At 38.9% G+C, this 25,533-nt stretch overlaps 1 protein-coding gene across 1 annotated transcript in view; it reads left to right on the top strand.

Annotated features, from left to right (window-relative positions):
• pod1 (coronin) overlaps positions 1-25,533 on the top strand; it is a 588,411-nt gene that overhangs the window by 444,456 nt on the left and 118,422 nt on the right. Inside the window, exons 18-20 of the mRNA XM_090381732.1 lie at positions 9,177-9,406; positions 15,884-16,074; positions 24,954-25,092. Coding sequence (XP_090237858.1) covers positions 9,177-9,406; positions 15,884-16,074; positions 24,954-25,092 — 560 coding nt within the window. The remainder of the gene's footprint in view (positions 1-9,176; positions 9,407-15,883; positions 16,075-24,953; positions 25,093-25,533) is intronic.

Here is a 25,533-nt window from a genome sequence, read left to right as displayed (position 1 = left end):
CCATTAGCTTGAGCCTTTTGCTTTGCTGCTCTGGTCAGAGTCATGATTTCGATTTAAATGTCAATAAAATTACAATTTCAGAACAAAATTAAAACCTTAAACTTGTATCTTAACACAGTTATAACGCTATATTTATTTTTCGGTATCGAGTGTTATCTACGAGTTCCCTTTATATAACTTCCGTATCAAGTATGTATTAATTATTTGTTACGTTTGTACTCTAAGTCGTTATATATATATATAGTTAAAAGTACAATTTAATTAACAAGATTAATAGATGTACTGATTAATTGACAATATTATATTATGCACTATACTATACAAAGCTAATGCTATCGAATTCCGGATATGCTGTATCGCTCTTCAGTAACGAGTGTTATCTACGAAATCCCTTTATATAACTTCTGTATCAAGTTATGTATTAATTATTTATTTTTACTAATTATTTATGTTCCGTAACCTAAGTGGTTATATGTATAGTTAAAATTACAATTTAATTGCCAATGAAGTTCGACAAGATTAATAGATTTTACTGATTAATTTTCGCGTAACAATGGCGGTCGTTTATGAACGGTAAACACGTGGATTTGATACCCTTTCCGATACTAAGTAATACCTACAAAATCTCTATCTAAGTTATTTTAACTTTAAGTACCGTAAATAGGAATATAAAGCTACTCTAGAAATAAGTTAATATGTCAATTTAAACTAATAAAGCAGAAAATAAATCAGAAAAAACTTCTCTATTCCAAGAGCGGCAGAAAGGCACGTCCGCACAGGAAACCCTCGACCTCAGACCCTTGGTTGGTATGTAAAGCCTGGTAGCCACCAAGATTAGTTCCTTGAATGCTTCCCATTTTGAGTTTGCTGTTGGTAACATCATCAGTTGGTCCCACTGTTTAGAATTTAAATACTGTCTCAGACCATGATAGTCGCCTTTACGAAAACAAAAACCCTTCCCTTTACCTCTGATGGTAGTTACCTCCTTGAGTAAATCCCACTTCAACACACTGTGATCACTGCCACCTAGTGGTTCATTTATCTGCAGGTTCTTAATGCATGAAGAATTACTACTGATAATCAGATCAAGAGTATTGCTCCCTCTTGTTGCCTCACGAACATGCTGATGTAGAAAACAATCATCCAATAAATCCACAAAAGCCTTGCTAGTGTGCGAGTGACCAATCCACAAATTCCAGTTAATATCTGGGAAATTAAAATCCCCCATTATAAGACTCTCTGATTTACTGGCCCACTCTATTTCCCTGTACAATATATTATTATACTCATCAGAGTCATTAGGCCTATAGCACACTCCTACTCTCAATTTTGATTTCCCTATGCTTATGTCACACCAAACTGACTCGACACTGCCCTGTCCATCGATGTCAACTGGCTTCACTTCCTTTGACTTTATGTCTTTCTTAATTAATAGCATAACCCCTCCTCCCCTCCTGTCCTGTCTATCCTTTCTATATACATTGTATTCCCCAAATTCCAGTTCCGCATTACTTATATCTGTGTGACACCACGTCTCTGATATCCCAACAATATCTGCCTTTGATGTTTTGAGCAATACCTCAAATTCATCAAATTTATTTACCAAACTCCTAGCATTGGTGTACACGCAGGTATACATGCACCTGTTTCTATTCTTAGCTACCCTAACACAACCCATGTGTTTACTTGTAACGCAATGACTACCAGCAGTCTCTGAAATATCCTGCATCTTGTTTTTCAGACTTCTGCTCATTTGAATAGAAGCAGTGCAAGAATCACTTCCACCTCTGCCAGTGGCTACTGTTAATCTATTAGTCCTTGTATCCCCCCCAACTAGCAGTTTTCCGACCCACCTAACACTGCCTCGACAGCATCAGCAAAAATTCTTGCACCCTTTCTATTTAAGTGTATCCCATCCCTGTAGAAGCAATCTCTCCTGTTAACAAGTACAGTCCAGGCTGAAAAAAATTCTACCCCTTGAGCCTTGCACAATCCCTCCAGGGCCGAATTGATCGACAAGGCTCTCATCATATACTCCCTCCTATCGTGTCTAGGCAGAATTGCAGACACTTTCAAGTTCAACCCTAATTCACGGCTTTTTTTCAACAGTGACCTGTACTTGCTAAGTAATTCCGCCGGTCTCCTACTCTTAATATCATTAGTGCCAACGTGTACAACTATATCACCTTTTGTGCCCTTAAAAGATGATATCCGCTCTACAACGTCATCAACCTTTGCCCCTGGCAGACATACCCTGGTCCTATTCCACCTATCCTTTTTACAAAGCATGTTCCCCGTTTCCCTGACAATAGAGTCCCCAACAACTACTAGTTCCTGTGGGACCAGCGCATTCTGCCTAGGGGGCTGCCCCTGTGTTGCCTGATGACCAAGTGCAAGCTCTGGCATTGATGTGGGCAGCTGAGAGCTTGATGGGCCCCTCAATTTATTTCCTTCGAGGGCATCCACCCTGTCCTTCTAGGTCTCATAAAGGCCCATAACAACGCTGAGTTGTCGCCTGATTTCCTTGCACTCCTTACATCGTGCACACACAAAGACATCCCCCTTGGCAGTATCATGTCCCATACCCGACTGCTCCGCAAACATCAAGCAAACAGTGCATTTTAATAGACTGTGATTCAGAGGGCAACTGCCCCCCTCAGTTCTCCCCTGAACCACAGCACTCCCATTAGCTTGAGCCTTTTGCTTTGCTGCTCTGGTCAGAGTCATGATTCCAATTTAATTCAATAAAATTTAAAACAAAAATTAAATCGTTAAGTTATATCCCAAAACAGTTATGTTATATATATATATATATATATATATATTTTTTTTTTTTTTTTTTTTTCGGTATCTAGTGTTCCCTTTATTCTTCATGCATTAGGAATCTGCAGATAAAGGAACCACTGGGTGGCAGTGATCACAGTGTGCTGAAGTGGGATTTACTGAAGGAGGTAACTACCATCAGAGGTAAAGGGAAGGGTTTTTGCTTTCGTAAAGGTGACTATGATGGTCTGAGACAGTATTTAAATTCTATACAGTGGGACCAACTGATGATGTTACCAACAGCAAATTCAAAATGGGAAGCATTCAAGGAACTAATCTTGGAAGCTACAGGCTTTACATATCAACCAAGAAATATTGTTCAAGGTTCAGGCCTAAATGGTTGTCAGATGAACTAATGAGACATATGGCAGAGAAGAAAAATGCATGGGATACATACAAATTAATGGGTGACATGGAAGCCTATGATAGATATAAGTTGGTCTGTAACCAAGTCACAAAGGAGATTAGGCAGGCAAAGGCAGATTATGAGAAATCCTTGGCAAAGGACGCAAAGAAAAACAGAAAAGAGTTCTTTACCTATTTAAACTCAAGAAGGAAAGGGATGAATCAGATTGGTCCACTGGATGTTGATGGTTCAACAGTTGAGGATCCAGCTCAGGTGGCTAACAATCTAAACGAGTATTTTGCATCTACATTCACACATGAGGAGTTATTCAGGTAGGGGAATGTCGTAGGTGAAGTAAACATTGGCAGTGAGCTAGATTATTTTCTAATAACTGAGAGGAAAGTGGAGGAGAAATTGTTGAGGATAAACATAAAAAAGGCACCCGAGGTGGATGGGATCTATCCAGTTATATTAAAGGAGGCAGCAAAGGAAGTAAGCAAACCCCTAGCCATAATTATTAGAGCTTCTTTGGACTCAGGGGAGATACCCATGGACTGGAGATGTGCAAATGTAACCCCAATTCACAAAGGAGGATCAAAGGCTGACACAAGTAATTATAGACCTGTTAGTTTAACTTCGGTTCCAGGAAAATTAATGGCGGCACTGGTTAAAGAAGCACTGCAGGATCATCTGGACAAGAATTCAGTTATAGCTCAGACACAGCATGGTTTTGTTAAGGGCAGGTCTTGTCTGACCAATTTGATTGGATACTATGATGTAGTCACAAAAGAACTGGATGCAGGGAATAACTTTGATATTATATATTTGGATCTTAGAAAGGCTTTTGATACTGTTGCGCATGGAAGACTGCTGCACAAATTGGAGAAGTGTGGCATTGGAGGCAAATTGCTGCTATGGATAAAGGGATGGTTGAGTGGCAGAAGGCAGAGAGTGGTAATCAATGGACACTGCTCAACGTGGACTAATGTTATTAGTGGAGTTCCTCAGGGTTCAGTGTTGGGTCCATTGTTGTTTTCTGTATTTATAAATGATATTGATGATGATGGTGTATCAGGCTTAATGTCCAAGTTTGCAGACGATACCAAGGTTGGCAGGGTTGTTAAGGACACTACTGATACTATGCTGCTGCAACAGGATCTGGAAAGGTTGAGCAGATGGGCTGAGAGGTGGCAAATGAAGTTTAACATTGACAAATTTAAAGTACTACATATGGGAAACAGTAACCCCAGATCAACGTATCAACTCTGTGGTACTACGCTGACAGTGGTAGAGAATGAAAAGGACCTGGGGGTAATTGTGCAGGCAGATATGAAGTTCTCTGAGCAGTGCAGACGAGCTGCAAGAGTAGCTCATGGTGTCTTGTCAATGATATACAGGAATTTTTCTAGCAGGGACAGGGATGTGATTATTCCCTTGTATAAGGCATTGGTCAGGCCACACCTTGAGTACTGTATACAGGTCTGGAGGCCTCATTTCAAGAAGGATGTAGAGCTGCTGGAACGAGTACAGAGAAGGGCAACAAGATTAGTGAATGGAACAAAGGGTTGCTCTTACGAAGAAAGGCTTAAGTTTTGCAAATTACGGAGCCTGGAGACTAGGCATCGGCGAGGTGATCTGATAGAGGTGTATAAGGCTTTGAATGGCTTGAGCATGCTCAATGCCGATGGGATTCTTCCTCTTGCTCAGAATAATCACCTGAGAGGGCATAAATTCAAATTGAGGACGGACGGATGTCGGATAGATGTGCGGAAATTTGCCTTTAGCCAGCGGGCAGTTGGTTTGTGGAACAGACTCCCATCGCTTGCTGTTGAAGTTGATAGCCTAAATAAATTTAAGGCTCAGCTGGACAGGTATTTTGAACGAATTGAGGGGTGAAATGGGAGTAGTGGTTGTTTTTTTTTTTTTTTTTGGCTGATGCTGAATAAGCTTGCTTTCTTATGCCTCTGCTAATGCTAATTCAAATTAAGAAAAGACAGATGTAGAATAGAAGTGGGGAAATTTGCCTTTATGCAGCGGGTGGTTAATTGCTTGAACAAACTTCCATCTGTCGTGGAAGTTGACAGGTTAAATAAATTTAAGGAGGAACTGGACAGGCATTTGGAGGGAATGGTGTGATATATTTTTGTTTTTTTTTGGCTGATGCTGCATAAGCTCATACACTTGCTTTCTTGCCTCACATACCACTACTACTACGTGACATGTAGCATTTCATTTAATTTGAGTGTTCATCGAAATTTAATTTTAATTGTGATTTTAATCAGTTTTAATTATTTATTCTGACAATGTCTTCTCACACTCATGCTGTTGCTGCGGTGGTTTGATGTCCTTATATTTCAGGGTCAGTTTGGGGATCTTGGCTTTCGATTCCGTTGCGCATCGAATTTGTTCGTATCTCTATTAGTGAGGGAATTCATTAATTCATTTTTTTTCGTCTTATTTTATTCATTAAATTTGGAGAGAATTGGCTCGAAGCATTCCATGAAAAAGATTGAGGTAATCTCTTATTTTTTTAATATATTGAAAAATCGTGGAAGTTATTGAGCCTTGCAGCTCTGAAATTTTTACTAATAAATTATATATATATATATATATATATTTTTTTTTTTTACTGTAAAATAATCAAGGTATTTTATTATTGTTTTCGTCATTATATTAGGTTTCCTGTGAAAAATTGGATCAATTTAGCAATTACTGTAGCTTTATAAAAAAAGATTCATCCCCCTGAGGAACTTAGGATGGGGGTGAATCTTTTAGGACTGAATGGTATGCTGTGAACAAATTAGGACTGAATAGTATGCTGTGAACACTGTGCAACTATATATATATATTGCATAGATTAGTATTAGTATTAGTAACGGCCGCATGGTGCAAGAAAGCCTATGGCTTATGCTGCACCAGCCAAAAAAAAAAAAAAAAAAAATCCGAACAAAACAATGATAAAAACAAAAAAAATAAATAAATAAATAAAATAAATAACTAAATAATAATAATTAATAAATAAATAAAATAAATAAATAAAAAATAAATAAAAAGGAAATTAAAACTATCATCCTATGCGCTTCCCTTACCCGAAAGTACTATCCAGATGACCTTTGAATTTCCCCAAACTGTCGGCCTCTACCACCCATGAAGGCAACTTATTCCAGTAATTTATAACTCGCTGGCTAAAATAAAACTTCCTGCAGTCCAATCTAAACATTTCCCCCCCGTAACTTGAATTTATGTCCCCTAGTTCTAGCATCATTTATAATCTTGAAAATTTTGTCCTCATTCATTTTACTGATGCCTCTCAGAGCCTTAAACACCTCAATCAAATCTCCTCCAAGGTGTCTAGTTTCCAAACTCTGCAACCCACATATTCGAAGTCTTTCTTCATAAGGACGCCCTTTTGCCGATCTCACCAGGCGAGTTACCCTTCTTTGCATCCTTTCAAGAAGCTCGATGTCTTTCTTTAGGTGCGGTCTCCATACTTGAACACAGTATTCCGAGTGTGGTCTAACATAAGCCTTATATAATGGGATTATCACGTCCCTATCTCTACTTGCAAAAGTTCGATAGATCATCGATAGGACACCATGGGCCTTCCTTGCAACCTGTTTACAATGCTCAGAGAATTTCATGTCTGACCGTATCGTAACACCCAAGTCCCTTTCCTCCAGTACTGGGTTTAGTTGAACTCCACCAAGTGAATAAGTTTTTTTGGGATTACTGTTTCCCAGGTGTAATACCTTACACTTTGTTGGATTAAAGCATAGCTGCCATTTTTCTGACCATTCCTGAAGTCTATCTAGGTCTCTCTGAAGAAGCTCAGCTTGACAGTGATCATTAACTACTCTACCAATTTTAACATCATCTGCAAATTTAAACATCATGCCCTCTATCCCTTCATCAATGTCGTTTATGAAAATTAAAAACAACAGTGGTCCTAATACTGATCCTTGGGGAACCCCACTTCTTACATCAACAATGTCGTTTATGAAAATTAAAAACAACAGTGGTCCTAATACTGATCCTTCGGGAACCCCACTTCTTACATCAACCCAATCTGAGGAATAGCCATTTATCACAACCCTCTGTCTCTTGCCATGAAGCCATCCTTCTATCCATCTAAGGATTTTCCCAGTGATTCCAACCTGTTCCAGCTTATAAAGCAACCGCTCATGTGGGACTGAGTCAAAAGCTTTGCTGAAATCTAAATAAACAATGTCGAAATTATTCCCTAAATCCAGCTCGTGAGTGACCCTTTCGAAATAGCAAACCAAATTTGTTAAACATGATTTTCCCTTTACAAAACCATGCTGAGTATCCTTGAGAATTTCAATTCAATCCAAATGATCCTGAATTCCACCCTTGATCATTGCCTCCTTGATTTTCCCAACTTCTGAAGTCAGACTGACAGGTCGATAATTTCCAACTTCACTTTTAGAGCCACCCTTATGTATGGGAGATACATTTGCACTTTTCCAATCCAAGGGAATCTCCTCAGAGTCTAGTGATGCTCGCATAATTAGCCTCAATGGTTCAATGCACTCGCTTGCCGCCTCTCTTAAGATTATAGGGTATATTCCATCAACTCCAGGAGCCTTACTGGTCTGTAGGCTCGAAAGTTTTTTCATTAAATAATCTTGCGAAATTTCAGTATCATTAATTACATATTTTTTAACTTCGCTCCCACAATTTCCCATTGCCACAAAAGGCTTTTCATTTGTAAATATCGATGCAAAATAACTGTTGAGTTCATCTGCAACGGCAGCTGGTGTATTTATTACTATCCCCTTTCCCTTATGTAAAGGTCCGATCTGGTTTGTCCTGCTCTTCTTGGCATTTATATATGTGAAGAATTCTTTATCCCCTCTCTTTGCTCTGTTTGCTAGTGATTTCTCATAAACTGCCTTTGCCTGTTGAACCTTTTCTGTGGCTCTATTACATATCACCTTGTAGCTGTTATAGGCTTCAGTACTTTTTATTGCTCTGTAACCTTTCCATGCCACCTTTTTGTGCTCAATTAATGCGGCAACTTCACTATTCATCCAACTTGGAACCCTTCTTGTGGAGTATTTTTTTAATGGTATATACGAATTCAAGGCATCTGTGATTATGTTTTAAATAAAAGCATACCACAGTTCAATTGTATTCATTCTCTGCGCGATATCTACCCAGTTAATAGAGGCCATGTAGTACCTTAAGGCATCGTAATTTCCTTTTCTGAAATTAAAACCCATTCCTTTGCCTTTTACTTCTGCTACCTCTCTTGTCATCATCCACTGTAGAACTCCGTGATCACTTCCTGCTACTGGTTCCTCTACTGTCAGCCCTGTTATGTCATCTGATTCACGTGTGATGATGAGGTCTAGGATATTCTTTTCTCTAGTACTTTCCCTGACATGTTGATACAAATAACAGTCATCTAGTTGATTTAAAAATTTTGTTCCCCATGTCGAGTTTCCTTCCCATTTACTCCAATCAATTAGAGGCAAATTGAAATCACCCATAATAAGGCATTGACGCTTACTTGCCCATTCCATTTGCATGTAGAGGCTTTTGTCATAATCTTCACAATCACCTGGTCTGTAGATTACTCCTACTCGCATTATACCTTTGTTTCCAACTATCTCACACCATACAGACTCTATACTAGCATGTGAAATGTCTGAATCCGGGAAAGCTATCCAGGATGCAATATAAACAAAAAATTAAAAAGAAATATTACTATGAACAGAAAAAGATTTATTCTTATAGTACATAAAAAGCTTTTAGTACTAATGGTGGTAATACTATAAGCTTTTCATGAATTGTTACATTCTTTTGTGAACTACCACCAGGTAAAAAGATATAGCTTTTTTTTTTTATCCAAGAATGTTTTAAGTTAACAAAAAATACTCTCTCATTAAGAAAAAATGAAATATATTTACATATAAGATCTTTTCATTGCATTTAATAGCCAACTCAAATGATGCATTTGTTATTATTGTTTTTTATTTTGTAGCTTGTGATAATGGCGAAATTCAGTTGTGGGAAATACCAGAAGAGAAGCTTGAAAAAAACCTTAGTGAACCATCCCTTTGTCTAAGGAAACATACAGAAAAAGTCTCTTGTATCAAATTTCATCCACTTGCTAGTAATATTCTTGCAAGTGGATCATATGACATGACAGTTAGAATATGGGACATTGAAATTCAAGAACAAAAAATATGCCTTTGGGGACATGCGGAACAGGTAAGTTTTATGTCATTGTGATTATTTCCAGTAGAGCCAAGCATTTTTTCCTCCATTGCATACCACAGAAGCCAGCATGTTTGTTTCAGAAGATAAGGCAATGTGCACTCCTACTTTATTCTTACATAGGTGCATGATACAAGGCTTTGATACTTCCCCTTTTCCACATAGTTATCACATATTGTTTCCTCTATAACACTAAGGCATCTATTGTGGCATGGTGGCCACAATAGATGCCATTGATATCAAGCATCTTTAACCCAGGAAACAACAGCATGCTGCATTTCTAACAGTTGTAAATATCTTGCTAGCTAGGTACTACTTCATCGATCAAGAGTGATCCATGAACAGGTTTCCAGTCACAGATTTGGAGACCTCTTAAAACAAGAGGTCTCCAGGTCTGAGTCATCTCACCATTTTGGGTGAACCTGCCACATTTTCTAAGCATTTCCGTATAAGAAATAGTGATAGAGCCCTCATAGATATGTCCACGAGAGAAAGTAAGATAAAGATTTATGGGCATTCTTGTTGTTCTGTGTCTTTATGCAGTCTTTTTGACTTTGTTCCGTCACAGTACTTTCACGGTCAGAGTGCTGTCCATGTCACAGTACTAGATGAGCTAGACGAGTACTAGATCATCTAGTCACAGTACTAAATGAGCGCCTAAGCTACTCAAGAAAGGATAATCGTCATAGTCCATGGTTAGCTCATTTTTGCACTGTGTGCTAGGTGGCCTTGACCCTTTCAGTCATAGCACCATAACTCTTGGATGCATTTAGCAGTTCTGTGGCATTAGCAAAATTGCACCAACCCAAACCTGTTTATATGCTGATATTTAGTACACATCTATATACTGTTGGTGATGAAAATCTGCCTGCTTTGGTATCCTTAACATGCAGAAGCCAAATCATGTTTTTAACATTGTTTCCAGTAGTCCTGATGTCTTAAAACTGATGGTGCAGTCTCGTTGTCTGAAAAACAGACAGTTTACTTGCTCCTTTTACCTGGTCAAACTCATGCAAATATGCTTTTTCATGTGCAGCATTCTGTTATCATAATTTTGAAATGCCCTAGGGACAAGGGTATTTCAAAAAATTTTGGAAACCAATAAGGGTGTTTCATTTTCACAATATTTCCAATGTTATTATGCGATAATAGCAAAATCAGTTTTTCCCTCATGTTTTGTAAATTAATTATTTGCAAAACATAATGCTAAATGTGGCAATAAAGTTCCTTGACTGATGCAATAAAAAGAACACAAAGTGAAGGAACTGAAAAATGGATATATTTTTATTCAAAGTAATTACCACCTGACTGAATGCACTTATTACACACACTGTGCCTCCGTAGCCAGGTTGGAAGGAGCAGCAGTGCGTAGCACACGCTTCTTGATTAGACCGGGGTTCGAGCCCATCACCACCAAATACAGAGGATATGGAAAGGTCAGGGAATGACCACCACATATCCCGGAGCAATATATGGCCTTAGTTGCTAATGCTCCTTAAAACCACCAACAACAACAACTTATTACACCATTCTAAAAATTTCTGAAAAGAGTCGGTTAACGCATCCAAAGGCATGATGTTCAGTTTAGTAGTTACATTTTTCTTTATATCCTCAACATCCTGAAATCTCTTTCCTTTGAGAGAAGTTTTCGCCTTAGGAAAGAGGAAGGAGTCTGTTGGTGCTAGATCAGGAGAGTAAGGTGGATGATCTGTATAATGCTATGTTTCATCAGAAATATCTTCACAATATGTGTGGAATGGGCAGGGACATTGTTATGCAACAAGGACTAGCTGCCTTTCTCTTGAAATTGTGGCCTCTTCTGGGGAATGCACTTCAAGTCAAAAAACATGATCAGCATCTGCTTGATTCTGAACTTCTGTGAATGAAACTTTTTTTTTGGGGCCTCAGTGATGATTTTAAGTCCACTGCATGCTCTGACGCTTCATCTCTGGGTCGTATTTCAGTACAACCCAGAGATGAAGAAATACAACCAACATGCTGCTGCATGTTGGTTGTATTTCTTCAACTTAAAATTTAAAAACTGTCTGAGACCACCTTTACAGAAGCCAAAAACCCATCCCTTTATCCCTGATGGTAATTATATCTTTTAGTAAATCAGTAAACTGTGATCACTGCCACATAGTGGTTCCTTTATCTGCAGATTCTTTATACACGAATAATCACTGCTGGAAATCAGATCGATTATTACCCTCTCTGGTTGCCTCTCGAACATGCTGCAGCAGAAAACAATCATCAAATAAATCCGCAAAAGTCTTGCTAGTGTGCAAGTGACCAATCCACAAGTTCCAGTCAATATCTGGAAAGTTAAAATTCCCCATTATAACACAATCTGATTTACTGGCCCATTCTATTTCTCTGTACAACTGTTCATTGTACTCGTTAGAGTCATTAGGCCTATAACACACTCCTACTCTCATTTTTGCTTTCCCAGTGCTTATGTCCCACCAAACTGACTCAACATCCTGAAATCTAGCATCATAACCCCTCCTCCCTTCCTGTCCTGTCTATCCTTTTTTGTACACATTATACTCCCTAAATTCCAATTCTGTATTCCTAATATCTGTGTGACACCACATTAAGTGGGTTAAGGATGGTTAAGTGGGAGAAGACAGAGGGTGGTAATCAGTGGGTGCTGCTCTTCGTGGACTAATGTTATTAGTGGAGTCCCACTGGGTTTGATGTTGGGTCCACTGTTGTTTTGTATATTTATCAATGATATTGATGAAGGTATATCAGGCTTAATGTGGAATTTGCAGATGATACAAAGATTGGCAGGGTTGTTAATCACAGTAATGCAATTTGTAGTGCTACTGCAACAGGATCTAGATAATTTGGGCAGATGGGCTAAGAAGTGGCAACTGAAGTTTAACCTTGACAAATGCAAAGTACTGCATATGGGTAGAAGTAACCCCAGAGAAATGTACCAACTGTGTGGTACTACACTTAAGGTGGTAGAAAATGAAAAGACCTGGAAGTAATTGTGCAGTCAGATATGAAGTTTTCTGAGCAATGTAGACAGCTTGCCAGGGCAGGTCATGGGGTTTTGTCAATGATATATAGGAATTTTGCTAGCAGGTAAAAGTAGGTGATTGTCCCTCTGTATAAGGCAATGGTCAGGCCACGCCTTGAGTACTGCATACAGGTCTGGAAGCCTCATTTTAGGAAGGATGTAGATTTACTTGAGCGTGTACAGAGAAGGGCAACAAGATTGGTGAGGGGAATGAAGGGATCCTCTTACCAAGAGAGGCTTTAAGTTCTGCAAATTGCAGTGGCTGGAGACTAGGCACTTGCGCGGTGATCTGATTGAGGTGTATAAGGCCTTGAATGGGTTGAGCACACTGAATTCTGATGGGATCCTTCCACTTGTTCAGATTACGAACCTAATGGGGCATAAATTCAAATTAAGAAAGGACAGATGTAGAATAGATGTGTGAAAATTTGTCTTTAGCCAGCGGGTGGTTAATTGCTGGAACAAACTTCCATCTGTCGTTGTGGAAGTTGATAAGTTGAATAAATTTAAGGAGGAACTGGATAGGCATTTGGAGGGAATGGTGTGGTTTTTTTTTTTTTTTTTGCTGATGCTGCATAAGCTCATACACTTGCTTTCTTGCATTACATGCCTCTACTACTACTACTCTAATCACCAAGGAAAATGTTCACTGTTAGAAAAGTTGTACTAGAAAAAATCAAGTTTCAGAGAAAGGAAGTCAAAAAGTTCCAAGTGATTGATGGAGTTGGGATAATGATAGAGGTATCTGCTGCAGATGAATTTGGAAGAATGGGGTAGAGAGATTTCAGGCTAGAGAAGATCAAAAAGAAGAGATTCCAAGTTACTAAGTCCTTGACAGGGAATTTCAGAGTAAATTTTGGGTATGACATACGCACATATGCAGAGGTACCACCTTTGAAGAGAAGGGAATCATATAGCAAATAAGTTGGACAACTGAGATGAGCAGTGGTTGAGGCAACTGATAGTTGGGATTCTGTTAGAAAAAGTTAGTTGGGGCTTGGCAGACTATAAGTGGAAATGGATATAATTGCGATTGGAACTGAGACTATGTATATTTGTGTAATGAATGAGGAAGTGTTTGGAAGCTTTAGATACACACTGCAAACCCAACTCCTTAACATAATGGGGCCTCAACAGTGCCTCCCATGTATACACTACTTGGACTTCCTCCAGTCACCATCTGGCAGAGTAGAGGCAGCAAGCTATACACGAGCTGAACCATATGCCTTCTGCAGAGTTACCAATTGTTCGGTCTCATGGACTCTAGTGGCCAGCCCGCTGACATTGTTTGAGAGCTGTGCCCTCAAAATGTAAGGAAGATTGGATCTTGCCATGATGCTCATCATAACTTTAAAAGACATCATTCGTACTGCACAATGGAAGAGATGTGGATTGCTGAAGCTTTGCTCTTGAGACTAAACAAGGGTTTCATCACTTCAAGCCTCCAGTAAGCAAAGTGGTGGTATTGCACCAATTGATGAGAGTCATCTACCACCTAGATATATTTGAATGTTTTATAGATTTGTAGTAGGCATTGCACCATTTGATCAGGTGGAGACTGGGTTAAATTATTGAATATACTAAAAAGAATAGGAGTAGATTGTAAGGACTAAAGAAGGAATAGTAGATTATATTTGAGCACAAAATATAATAGTAATTATGGTACATTATGGTGCTGGATTTTGAGGACTGCAGGAATTGGTTAATTGGCTAAAGGAAGATTTTAGGCTTATAATAAGAATAAATACTGAGAGGACAAAGGCTATGAGAGGAAAATGAGAAAAGTGTGAGTTAAATATTGAGAGAGAGAGAGAGAGAGCAAAACAAGGGAACGAGTAGAGATATTTGCAAAGTCTAATGGCAGAAGAGGCAAAGAAATAAGAATATCAGTATTAGAAAGCATTTGAAGAAGAATACTGTGTTGGAGCTTGGGAATTTGTTTAAGAAAAATATTGGTAAAATGTTTGGATGGAATGTGGTACCTCACATAGCTGCAATATGGACATTGAGAATGGGAGCTATTAGGAAATTAGAAAGTTTTGAGAAGTTGAGTGTGGAGAAGAATGGAAAGGATAAGATGGATTGATAAAATAAGAAATGAAGAGGTTATGAGAAGAGCTGTTTCATTGAGATAATCAGAAGATAGAAGAGAAATTGGATTGGACATATGTTGTATGGTACAGGGTTGACGAAGAACGTGAAGAGAAAATTTAAGGGGAACAAGCCCAGAGATTGAGGAAAACTATTATAGACAAAGTGAGAGGGAATGATAGGTGAGACGAGGAGGAGTGTGGCTGAGGATAAGAAGATATAGAGAAGTTTTTGCTGACACTTACAGGGTGTGTTTCAATTAAAAGGCATTCAGGTCTGTCTTAGTTATTTTTAGGTTTAAGCTATTTGTTATCTGGCCACTTTTGTCATATTTGGGCAGAAATTTTCAAATTTAATGTTAAAATTGTACTATATTTAAAATTGTATTTTCAGATTTTAAAATTTTGTCTAATCAGCTAATTTTTTTTTTCCCCTCAGTGAGACAGTTGTTCCCCATCCTCAGTTTATTCTAAAACCGTCATCATCATCATCTTCTGAAATGATCATGAATCAGTTTTATCTAAAGAAAAAAATAATAACAGAGTTGTAGTGTGAAGAGACTTGGCACAACTGCTGTTGTAGAACTGGCACTGCTAAATACTCGTACTGAAGGGCGAACATTCCATTACAGCTGTTGTCTTGTGTCCCCCCTCAAATAAAATTAGCTTGCATTCATTTCAGAAGTACATTGATGACATTTTTAGATTAAACTAATTATGGGAAACAATTTTCCTATTGAGTAAAAAGCAGAAAATGTTCTTTCACATTTCATGATCACACATCAGCTGCCCTTTAATAAATGAATCACACTTTTCCAATGTATGCAGTCACATTTATTTAAATTAATTCAGTATAAAATGTCATTTACAAGTCACTGACATTTCAAATGAATAAGCTTGCAGTACTTTGTGCATAATTCAATACATTTTTGAAAGCCGACCGGGCTAGCCGAGTGGGTAAAATACCTGCCCGGCAACCCAAAGGTCGCGGGTTCGATTCCCGCCTCGGGCTTGGATCAAAGTACTGCAAAAACCTTGGGAGGTGCAATATGGCCACAGAAGCTGATGCGCCAACAACTACCAAATCAAAAAAAAAAAAAAAAAACATTTTTGAATTAAAGACAATTGGGCATTGTTTAAATATTATCTTTATTTTAATGTTATTTTTCATGTATGTAAACCTGGATGTATGTGCATCCAGACAAATCTTGGCACCAAGATTTGCTATATCTTGCCATAGAGAAAAAAAAAATCAATTTTATACATGGTATATAATGTGAAAACTAATCTTGGCCTTATAATAGTATTGTTATTGTATTTGTAAATATTTGTTTGTTCACCCTGTTATAGTTATTTAACTTGTCTTGGAGCCCAGATGGTTGTTACTTGGCAACAGTTTCTAAAGACCAGAAGTTAAGGGTGTATAATCCTCGTTCTTCTGATATTCCAATAAGAGATGGTCCTGGTCCACAAGGCAGCCGAGGAGCAAGGATTATTTGGGTACTGGGTGGAACACATTTAGTGGTTTCAGGCTTTAGCAAGTAAGTTTTAGGTTTTTTTTTGATAGTGAAGAGCACTTGAAATTCATAATAATATATTTATCTTTCAATTTAAGTGTAACAGTGAACTCTTTTTGTTTTGCAATATTTGAAACCCCTCTGTTCTTTGTACATTTTTTGAAAAACTATGATTTTTTTTATCAGATAAGCTAGAAAATTACTGGATAAATGCTTTGGATATTAACTCACATAAAAGCATTACTTGTTTTTTTATGTAACATACTTTTGATTTGGCCCTAGTGCCATGCATTCTAGTGATAATGAGTTTTTTGAGCAATTTTGTGTGATTACTTCTAGGTGGTGGTAGTAGTAGTGGCAAATGATGCAAGGAAGGAAGCTTATATAGCATAAGCCAAAAAAAAAAAAAAAAACCTATACAGTTTACCCATCTGTACCCCTCCAAGAATTTGTCAAGTTTTTCCTTGAATTTATTCATTTATTTAAATCATCCACTTGCACAACAACAGATGGCAGCCTGTTCCAACAGTCAACCACCCACTGGCTGAAGGCAAATCTGCACATCTATTCTGCAACCATCTTTCCTCAACTTGAATTTATGCCTTTTTATGCGTGTAGTCTCAGCAAGTGGAAGAATGCCATTAACATACAGCTTACTCAATCCATTCAAGGCTTTAAATACCTCAGTCAGATCTCCTTGCAGGTGCCTAGTCTTGAGAAACTTCAGTTTGCAGAACTGAAGCTTTTTAGGTAAGAGCCCACACCCTTTTGATCCCTTCACCAGTCTGGTTCCCCTTCTCTGACCTCATTCTAGCAGATCTACATAATTTCCTAAAGTGATACCTCCAGACCCGTTTACATTACTCAAGATGCAGCCTAACCATGCCCTTATACAAAGCGATAATCACGTCCTTATCCCTACTAGCAAAATTTCTGTATATCATTGACAAAACCCCGTGAACTGTCCTGGCAGCATGTCGGCACTGCTCAGAGAATTTCATGTCTGACTGCACAATTACCCCAGCATCTTTTTTCATTCTCAGTTGATCCAGGTATCTGGATCAACTGAGAATGAAAAAGCCTGTTGATAAGTTATCTGGGGTTACTGCTACCCATATGTAGTACCTTGCATTTGTCAACGTTAAACTTCAACTGCCATGTTTAAGTACATTGATCCAATTTTCCTGGATCTTTTTCATTCTCCACAACCTTGAGTTTGTTACCACCTGATTGGTATGTTATTTTGGGATTACTGCTACTCAAATGAACATTGATGAATATGGTGCATTTATCAGGTTAAACTTTGATTGCCACTTTCCAACCTGTCTGACTAATTTGTCTGGGTCTTGTTGCAGTAGCATACCCTGATTATGGTTATAAGACACCTTTGTATTACCATCCTTTCCTAACTTAGTATTACTACCTTTTCCTACCTTAGTATACTGAGTGGACAGAAATCACGGGATACCTACCTAGTAATGGGTAGGCCCACCTTTCACCTGGATAAGGGAAGTCACATGGTGAGGCATTGAGTCCACTAGCTCACAAAAGCGTTCCACAGGTATTTCCATACATGCTTGCTGCACCGCTTTCCAAAATTCCATTGCATTCCTGGGTGGAGGATCCAATGCTCAAACGTACCTTTCCACAGCATCCCAAAGATGCTCCACAGGGTTCATGTCCTGCAAATGGGAAGGTCATTTCATGGTGATAAAATCTGCGGAATGCTCTTCGAACCATGTTCTGGTCACCACAGCTCTTTGGGGAGGCACATTGCCCTGTGGGTGCACAATGACCATGAAGGGATGCAGATGGTCTGCAAGGATGGACGCCTAACCTGACCCATTCAGAGATGGGTCTAGACGTACCAGAGGTCCCAACATCTGCCAGTTGAACACACCCCAGACCATTACCAACTATCCACCTGCCCGAATAGTTCCTTATTGACATGATGGATGCATAGCTTAGTGCAGTTTCTGCTAGATATGCACCCTCATGTCTGCTCGAAATAATGGGAAATGGGACTCATCAGACTAGGAGATCCGCCTCCAATCATCCAAGGTCTAGTGCTGATGTTCTTTCGCCCAGTTGAGGCTTAAATTCCTGTGTCATGGTGTTAGCAATGAGACTCTGGTGTGTTGGCGGGCCCCCATAACCTATTGCTGCTAATTGTTGCCTGATGGTCTTAGTGGAGACGTTTCTGGCACCTGAAACAACTTGAGACAGACATTGACGGCCACGCACATTCATCCACCACCTTTCTCCGCCTACAGCGCTGTTCACAATCAGATGTTATTCTGGAAATGGCATATTCCAAACACACTGTTGATACTGTCAAACGGGAACGGTGCAATTTCTGTACTACCTCTGTGATAGAGTGACCCATGCGTCGGACTCCCACTATCATCCCTCTTTCAAACTCAGTTAACTCATGATGTTTGCCCATACTGACATTGAATTACCGTCTACGTGAATGCAGTGTACCTATATACCTGCCAAGCAGTGGGCGAGAGGGGTGACAGCATTGTGTTGCCCAGAAGCCAGGTATCTCATGAATTCTGTCCTTTCAGTGTATACCTTTGTATCATCAGCAAATTTAGACATTCAACTTGATATGCTTACATCAGTATTGTTAATAAATATTGAATACAAGTAAGGATTCCAGCACCAAACCTTGAGAGACTTCACCCAGTTATTTTTGGGTATAACTGGGATTGTTATTTTTCAAGTATATAACCTTGCATTTTTGAGAATTAAAACATAGGCACTACTTTTCTGACTATCCCTGAAACCTACTCAAGTTATCTCGAAAGAGCACTACTTGATGCTGGTCATTATCCATTCTCCTGATCTTCATATAATGCTGTTTAAGAAAATCAAAAACAGGAGTGGTCCAAGTACTAATCTGAAAAACCTCTACTTTTAACCCTAGTCCATTCTGAAGAATAACCATTAGTTACAACCATTTGTCTCCTGCCATGTAGCCATCTTGTAATCATTTTGCCAGTGATTCCACCATTTTTCAACTTGTACAGCAGTTATCTTCAAACAGGCCTATGGGGCTGGGAATTTCCATACTATAATACTTAATGATAAACATCAGCCAAGAAATTAAACTGAAAATTTACTATACAATGAAATAATATACAATGATGCAAATAAAAATAAAACACTGATTAAATTATAGTTAAAATATAATTTAAAATATAGTTAAAAGCAATAAAATTAATTAAAATAAACTAGGTTAAAAGCGATAAAACAATGAAACCTGGAGCTTTCGGAGAACTGCCTTCTCCTTCTTCACCAGCATACTACTAGTGCTAAGACACATCCTTAAGTAGCCGGTCCATGGCACTCATGCACGTGATCATCAGACACATGATCTACATTCTCCATGCGCGTATCGGAAATGGAAGTGGCTCGGGAGCGTGTCAAACAGAAACGGTCATCCCTTCTGAGGACAACTGCCTCAAACAGAGGGTGTAAACGGATCTCCCTGTCCCTATTAATAGTATTGTGACTGGATGAACCGATTTGCAAGCTCTTGAGCCACTTGCGTTCCCAAAATCCATGGGCGCGGTCAGTAATGACCGCGCCTTCAGGGGAGATCCGATGCTGCTTTTCCCAGAAATGCTCTGCCACAGCAGACCTCGCATAGTTAGCAGTCATGATAGCGGTCGTGTGTTCCCCCAGACGGTCCTTTAAACGTCGCCCAGTTTCCCCCACATAACACTCCGGGCACTTAATCTCGTAGACCACATTGCTAGTATGGTCCTGGGCTACGGGATCTTTAACTTGGGATATCACTGTGTGCAACCTCCGACCCGGAAGTTGCACACAGCGAGTCTGGCACTCCCGCAATGCCCGTACAATACGTTCTGAAAGGCCCGGATAGTAAGGAATGTATGCAGTAGCCACAGGGGCAGGCAACTCCCTACGATTGGACTCAACCCTATGAATATATTTGTCCAAGACCCTCTGGGGGTATCCACATTTCCTGAGGTCTGCCGTGACTTTGCAAATTTCTATTTCCTTTTCTTCAGGGGTACTACAGTGGGTCCCCACCCTATTCAACAATGCCCTGGCTACACTGTTCTTATGATGACAAGCCTGTGCTGAGCTATAATGAACAAATTGGCCACGGCACATAGGCTTTCTATAGATCGTTGTTTTTAATCTAGATCCATCTCTGCTCACCAAGACATCCAGAAACAGGAGGGACTCAGCTTCTTCCACCTCCGAGGTAAATTGTATAAATGTGGAAAAGCTGTTGAGCAAATTGAGCACCTCATCTTCCTTTCCCTTTTTTAAAATAGTGAAGGTATCGTCCGTCCACGTATCTCCTCCACTCACGCATGGGGAAATTCAACTGATGAAAAACCCTAGTTTCCAGTTCCTCCATTGCCAAATTGGCCACAATGGCACTGATGGGGGAACCCATGGCCGTGCCATGGACCTGCTTATACATAACTTTTTGAAACACCATGGTAGTGCTTGCGAGGCAAAATTCAACACCTTTACAAATATCGTCAATGCTTAGTAAAGATCTAGCACTAAAGCAATCATCCTGTTCCAAGGCCAATCTTACACAATGCACCCCATGTTCAATGGGGATACATGTGAACAAGGATACCACATCAAACGAAATCATGAGTTCGTCTTCACCTATAGATTGGCTTCTTATAAAGTTCACAAATTCCTTGCTGTTCCTGATTACTAAACTGGAGCGTCCCACTATAGGAGAGATGACTCCCGCTAAAAATCCAGATAAAGCATAAGTGGGACTACCCACAAATGATACTATAGGTCTCAACGGAATGCCCACCTTGTGCGTCTTTGGGAGGCCATAAAACTGAGGTAATCGACAACCTGAGGCATGAAGAGACCAATAAATTTCTTTGGTTATTTTACCAGCCTTATGCCATCCCTGTATAATGTTGTTGACTTGTCTCTCCAAACCAGCTAACGGATTTCGATGGGTAACTTTATATATGTTGCTATCCTGTAAAAGATCCAGAGCTTTTGCACAATAATCATCCTTATTCAGTACCACTGTAGATCTGCCTTTGTTGGTAGGTAACATTATGATATCCTCATCTTTTCTGAGTTGTCTTAATGCTCTTTCATGTTTATGACTGAGATTAGAATGTGCTGTCCTGGTCTGACTCAAAATAGCCGCAACCCTAACCCGTATCTCATCAGCTTGAGTAACAGGTAACTTGTTGATGGCTTTTTCCACTCCCATAGCTATCTCTGCAATGGGAGGTCTGGCAGGAACCAAAGCAAACTTTGATTTGTATGGAAATTCCCAGCCCCATAGGCCTGTTTGAAGATATAGTGAATAATTATGGCCATTTGATGCTTCGACACATCCACGAGTACCAGAAAATTAGCATAGCTGAAGCTAAACAGAAGTAACATCTGAGATTTGCTCATAGGTGCAAAACACATGAGCTGGTTCCACATGGCTTTCGGGTGAGAATGCCTTTCAATGATGACCATCTGGAGAGAGTTACTAAAATCTATCAAAGAAAAGTTCTACGTATTTGGATTTCTAAATTACATAATGATCTGAGAGGTATTAGAAGTCGTATTGGACTGAAGTTGGAATACATCAATACCAATTTAACCCCAGTGCATGGTGCGTTGGTCTTAAGAGTAGTGGCAGATAAAGCAACTAGGGTTGCTGAGGTTTACAAGTGCAGGCAAATCAACGAATTCAATAGATTGTTAGAGGAATCCGTGGTGGTGCGTAACAGGGATACTGGCAACTTTATTCATTAGTGGCAAACAGTTTACTAGAGAACAGGAGGAAGTATTGAGCCTGGGTCTAAAGTTTGCTTTGGTTCCTGCCAGACCTCCCATTGCAGAGATAGCTATGGGAGTGGAAAAAGCCATCAACAAGTTACCTGTTACCCAAGCTGATGAGATACGGGTTAGGGTTGCGGCTATTTTGAGTCAGACCAGGACAGCACATTCTAATCTCAGTCATAAACATGAAAGAGCATTAAGACAACTCAGAAAAGATGAGGATATCATAATGTTACCTGCCGACAAAGGCAGATCTACAGTGGTACTGAATAAGGATGATTATTGTGCAAAAGCTGTGGATCTTTTACAGGATAGCAACATATATAAAGTTACCCATCGAAATCCATTAGCTGGTTTGGAGAGACAAGTCAACAACATTATACAGGGATGGCATAAGGCTGGTAAAATAACCAAAGAAGTTTATTGGTCTCTTCATTCCTCAGGTTGTTGATTACCTCGGTTTTATGGCCTCCCAAAGACGCACAAGGTGGGCATTCCATTGAGACCTATAGTATCATTTGTGGGTAGTCCCACTTATGCTTTATCTGGATTTTTAGCGGGAGTCATCTCTCCTATAGTGGGACGCTCCAGTTTAGTAATCAGGAACAGCAAGGAATTTGTGAACTTTATAAGAAGCCAATCTATAGGTGAAGACGAACTCATGATTTCATTTGATGTGGTATCCTTGTTCACATGTATCCCCATTGAACATGGGGTGCATTGTGTAAGATTGGCCTTGGAACGGGATGATTGCTTTAGTGCTAGATCTTTACTAAGCATTGACGATATTTGTAAAGGTGTTGAATTTTGCCTCGCAAGCACTACCATGGTGTTTCAAAAAGTTATGTATAAGCAGGTCCATGGCACTGCCATGGGTTCCCCCATCAGTGCCATTGTGGCCAATTTGGCAATGGAGGAACTGGAAACTAGGGTTTTTCATCAGTTGAATTTCCCCATGCGCGAGTGGAGGAGATATGTGGACGATACCTTCACTATTTTAAAAAAGGGAAAGGAAGATGAGGTGCTCAATTTGCTCAACAGCTTTTCCACATTTATACAATTTACCTTGGAGGTGGATGAAACTGGGTCCCTCCCATTTCTGGATGTCTTGGTGAGCAGAGATGGATCTAGATTAAAAACAACGATCTATAGAAAGCCTATGTGCCGTGGCCAATTTGTTCATTATAGCTCAGCACAGGCTTGTCATCATAAGAACAGTGTAGCCAGGGCATTGTTGAATAGGGTGGGGACCCACTGTTAGTACCCCTGAGGAAAAGGAAATAGAAATTTGCAAAGTCACGGCAGACCTCAGGAAATGTGGATACCCCCAGAGGGTCTTGGACAAATATATTCATAGGGTTGAATCCAATCGTAGGGAGTCACCTGCCCCTGTGGCTACTGCATACATTCCTTACTATCCTGGCCTTTCAGAACGTATTGTATGGGCATTGCGGGAGTGCCAGACTCACTGTGTGCAACTTCCGGGTCGGAGGTTGCACACAGTGATATCCCAAGTTAAAGATCCCGTAGCCCAGGACCATACTAGCAATGTGGTCTACGAGATTAAGTGCCCGGAGTGTTATGTGGGGGAAACTGGGCGACGTTTAAAGGACCGTCTGGGGGAACACACGACCGCTATCAAGACTGCTAACTATGCGAGGTCTGCTGTGGCAGAGCATTTCTGGGGAAAGCAGCATCGGATCTCCCCTGAAGGCGCGGTCATTACTGACCGCGCCCATGGATTTTGGGAAAGCAAGTGGCTCGAGAGCTTGCGAATCGGTTCATCCAGTCACAATACTATTAATAGGGACAGGGGGATCCGTTTACACCCCCCTGTTTGAGGCAGTTGTCCTCAGAAGGGATGACCGTTTCTGTTTGACATGCTCCCGAGCCACTTCCATTTCTGATACGCGTCTGGAGAATGTAGATCATGTGTCTGATGATCACATGGATGAGTGCCATGGACCGGCTACTTAAGGATGTGTCTTAGCAATAGTAGTATGCTGTTGAAGAAGGAGACGGCAGTTCTCCGAAAGCTCCAGGTTTCATTGTTTTATCGCTTTTAACCTAGTTTATTTTAATTAATTTTATTGCTTTTAACTATATTTTAAATTATATTTTAACTATAATTTAATCAGTGTTTTATTTTTATTTGCATCATTGTATATTATTTCATTGTACAGTAAATTTTCAGTTTAATTTCTTGGCTGGTGTTTATCATTAAGTATTATAGTATTGTACAGCAGTTTGTTGTGTGGGACTAAGTCAATGGTTTGCTAAAGTCCAAATAAACAATATCAAAGTTATTTCCTATATCCAACTTGAGTGACACTGTGATGATAATAATTTATCTAATTAGTTAAACAAGCATTTTCCTTTATAAAACATGCTGTCAACCTTCAGGAAACCATTCTTATCTAGATTACTGTGAATTGCATTCTTAATCCTTTAAGATTTTCTCAACCACAAAAGTGAGACTGATTGGTCTTGTACATCCAAGATAAAAATAAATTCAAGATTTTTTTTTTTTTTTTTGAGATATGGAGACACATTAATATAACACTAAATTTAAACACAGTTTAAATTTGTGATATGTAATTTGAATGAGGAAGTAATGCAAAATAATAAAACAAAATTTAAGTTAGTATGATTTTTTTTGTTTTAATAATTAGTAGTTATTAAATGAAAAATACAATTTAGACCTGTAATTTCCTTGCTATAAATGTTTTTCAATATTAACATATCTGTTCTTGTTTAGAAAATCTCTTTATACCCATTACAGCAATTGAAGTATTTCTGGTATTTTTGAGTAGACCATTGTCCTAAGGTTAGTGTACAGGCCACAAGTAAAAAACCTTGATCATTTGAGTTCATATGCTAGTATGAAAAATGCATGCCTGTTGTGAACTGTGGCACTGAAAATTTGTTAGCCATTAATTCAATATGTATACAGTCTTGATGAATACATAAATTCTTCTGGCCCCAGCCATGTCGAGAATTAAATGTAAATTTATTTAATATATTATTTATTTCTTCTAATATATATGATTTTGTTTTTAAATTTAAAAATATAAAATTATTTTATATTGCAGAATATCAGAAAGACAGGTGAGCTTATATGATGTTAATAATTTAACCACTCCAGTGACCATACTGGGCATTGATGTCAGTCCAGCAATTCTCATTCCATTTTATGATGAAGATAGTTCTACTGTTTTCCTTACTGGAAAGGTATGACATTATAGAATTATGCTATAACTTTTTTATTGCTTGTTAAGGTTAGTGGAACTTGGTCATTTATCCTCCACCTAACTTAAGTAATAGTCGTACCTCTTAAAAAATTATTGTGTCTCATTGTATACTTGAAAATGGTGATTGACCATCACTTTTTGATAAGAACTTATGGCAGTGTACTTTTCAAATATAACTGTGAATTATGTGCACATAATTCCTAGGTATATTTGAATCCATACAAAGATACTAGATAATACGGTTATTAAATAATATTAAAATGCTCATTACATAAATAAATATTCTGAATAAATTTCATATATTTTAAATAAACTTTGATAAATATTCTACCAAATTTTCATAGCAAATAAACTGATGTATTTCTGTAATTACTTGTACATTTTAATTAACTCTATTTGTAGATGTTGTAGGGAATAAAAA

Source organism: Mastigoproctus giganteus, chromosome 9 (assembly GCF_048544385.1).
Source record: "Mastigoproctus giganteus isolate SK-2022 chromosome 9, ASM4854438v1, whole genome shotgun sequence".
NCBI classification, from domain to species: Eukaryota; Metazoa; Arthropoda; class Arachnida; order Uropygi; family Thelyphonidae; genus Mastigoproctus; species Mastigoproctus giganteus.
Note: the sequence above shows the minus strand (reverse complement) of the source record. Positions and strands in the feature narration are given on the sequence as shown.